General features: G+C 32.9%; 1 protein-coding gene across 7 annotated transcripts in view; it reads left to right on the forward strand.

The window, feature by feature from the left end:
• LOC106875262 (kalirin) overlaps positions 1 to 2,500 on the forward strand; it is a 551,716-nt gene that overhangs the window by 401,067 nt on the left and 148,149 nt on the right. For all 7 annotated transcript variants that reach the window (XM_052965684.1, XM_052965687.1, XM_052965686.1 and 4 more), the window contains one exon: positions 212 to 403. In XM_052965684.1, the coding sequence (XP_052821644.1) occupies positions 212 to 403 (192 nt within the window). The remainder of the gene's footprint in view (positions 1 to 211; positions 404 to 2,500) is intronic.

Raw genomic sequence — 2,500 nt, forward strand, 5'->3', positions numbered from 1 at the left:
TATATATATATATATATATATATATATATATGTATATATATTGATGTTAAATAAGAATCTTTGTGAAAATCATATATCTTCTATCTGAAATGATATGTATAAACACTACATATTTAGCCAAGATCGTTTCATTGGACACTAAGTTTGCAAACACTTTGATTGTTTATTTAATTACCATCTATCATTATTCATTTATTTATTTATTCCACAGGAGGCCTCTGATAGCACAGAACTAATCCAACCTCAAATCGCCATGGTTACCCAGAAGTCTGCTCTTGAAGTTACAAGTGAAGAGGATCCAGAATCAGCATATGATATTGAAATGCCACCTCCAATGGCAATCCAAGAGCACACATTTGCTGCAACCCAGCCTTCAACATCAGATGAAAGCCACACAAAGCTAGTAAGTATCAATAAATTAGTTGTATTTATTTGGAATTATAAATCCTCGTCCCCCAAGTTACTAGTATAGTATAATTTCTACTCTTCTCCATCTTGTATATGTGTGTTCTCTCCCCTGTGTGTCTCTGGCTATGTGTCTTGACTTTTATTTCAGGTTTGAAATTTTGTTTTCTTTTTAGAACAAGTTAACTGGAGGCTTACCAGCAGTACTTGGTAAATTGAGGTTTAATAGCAATATGATAAGAGAAACATGAGATCTTGAATGTAATCTGAGACATTAACTAGCTTATGCACAGTGCACACATACACACACGGATTGTACTTCAATCTTCTCAGTTTTATCATGCAAATAACTACCCTATGCATATCTTAACAGACTCACAACTTCATATATAAACATGAAAAACTGATAACTCCTAGAAGCTTTTTTTCCAAGGTGTGTTTATGTAAAATTAAAAATTTCTCCACACTTGTTTCCTTGTTTCTCTCATACCCTGTTAATCACTACCACAAAACCCTTTACAGTTATCACTTTGTCAGATGATCCAGTGTTTAAACAAATTTCTATGTGGTTGTTTGTTCTGCTAGAAATAACAACCAAATCTCTCAAATTACATCCTGTTTTAAAAAATGGAAGACTATAATGTCTGAAAGAGTAGGATGGTCATGGTTGGAATGCCTTTCATTATAGGCCTTCTCCATCATAGCTGAACTTGAACTAAACAGATTACCCCAATCCTATCATTTAATCAGATGCTGAAAAGACAATTATAAAGGTTCTTTTCTCAACAAAATAAACATAATTTTCATTTCCTGATTCTGTTTGCATTTCTATTTTGACATGGATCTGTCTTGTACTCTATATAGATCAATGAATCTGACCCTGGGTTACCAAAGGATCTAGTGTGAATTAAACATGTCTAGAGATTTTGGATAAATACATTACTTCTTGTAGTTGTTTTATACTGGAATGTCTTTCACCATACAAGTTTCTCTCTCTCTCTCTCTCTCTCCCCTTCCTTCTCTCTCTTTACTTGTGTATATAATTTTATCTGACCTTTTGGGTTTTAGAAATTTCTAAAGAAAACATTCCCTCTTGTTACAGCTCTTCTTTCTCCTCTTCCTTCTCTGTATTATTTGAGGAACTGCTGTGTATCTGTTTTCTGTCTGTTTCTGACCCTGTAATTGCAAAATCTTATCATTCTCTCTACTCCTACGCATTCTGTCCATCATCTGTGAATTGTCAGCCTTCCCAATCATCATAGAGTTGTCTTATCTCATTCAACAGTACGCCATAACCCTTTCAGAACCATTGTCCACAGACTTGGTCATTCAATATCGATCTGAGAAAACAGATGTGGCTGTGAAAACTCCACCTCCCAGAGAGTAATCATGTTGAGCTGTTTATAGATCATGAAACAAACAAAAATATGGGTGTGCTTACTTTGCCAGCTTGTTGATCATCTGACTAAAATTACACATGATAGTGTCACTGTAACTAGAGTGTTAATGATACAATATAGGAGGACTATACAGTGTCCACCATCAAAATGTTTATCTACCAAGAACTCATTATATTTCAGTGAAAAGATCAATACATTTTAAATGTCTAAATTGCAGAGAAGCTATTGTTCATAGGATCATAACCTCATTTACAAACCGTATATTTGCATTCTAAACTACATTTCTTTTCGTTTTGTCTCCAGTCATCATGTGACATTTTATTCCTAGATACACACATATATATATATATATATATATATATACACACACACACACACCCAAACTGGATTTGAACTACAGTATTTCCCAATTGAATTTGTCCCTTTCTCAAATGAATTCATCCCTTCAATATCAAAACCAATTTAGATCTTAAATATTTAAAAATTAGACACCTATAAGTTTAAACAAGCACACAAAATAGTATCTTAGCATGAGAATAGTGAGAATAAACAAAAAACTAAACTTAAAATGATTTAAACTTATTTTGAAACTCTTGTAATCATAAATATTTCACAAATCCTTCATATTCAATGCTTGCGGGATGAAAAATGTTTGATGTCGATTATATCTTGCACAATTTACAGCAAATATTGAG

This window comes from Octopus bimaculoides, chromosome 2 (assembly GCF_001194135.2).
Source record: "Octopus bimaculoides isolate UCB-OBI-ISO-001 chromosome 2, ASM119413v2, whole genome shotgun sequence".
Lineage (NCBI taxonomy): Eukaryota > Metazoa > Mollusca > Cephalopoda > Octopoda > Octopodidae > Octopus > Octopus bimaculoides.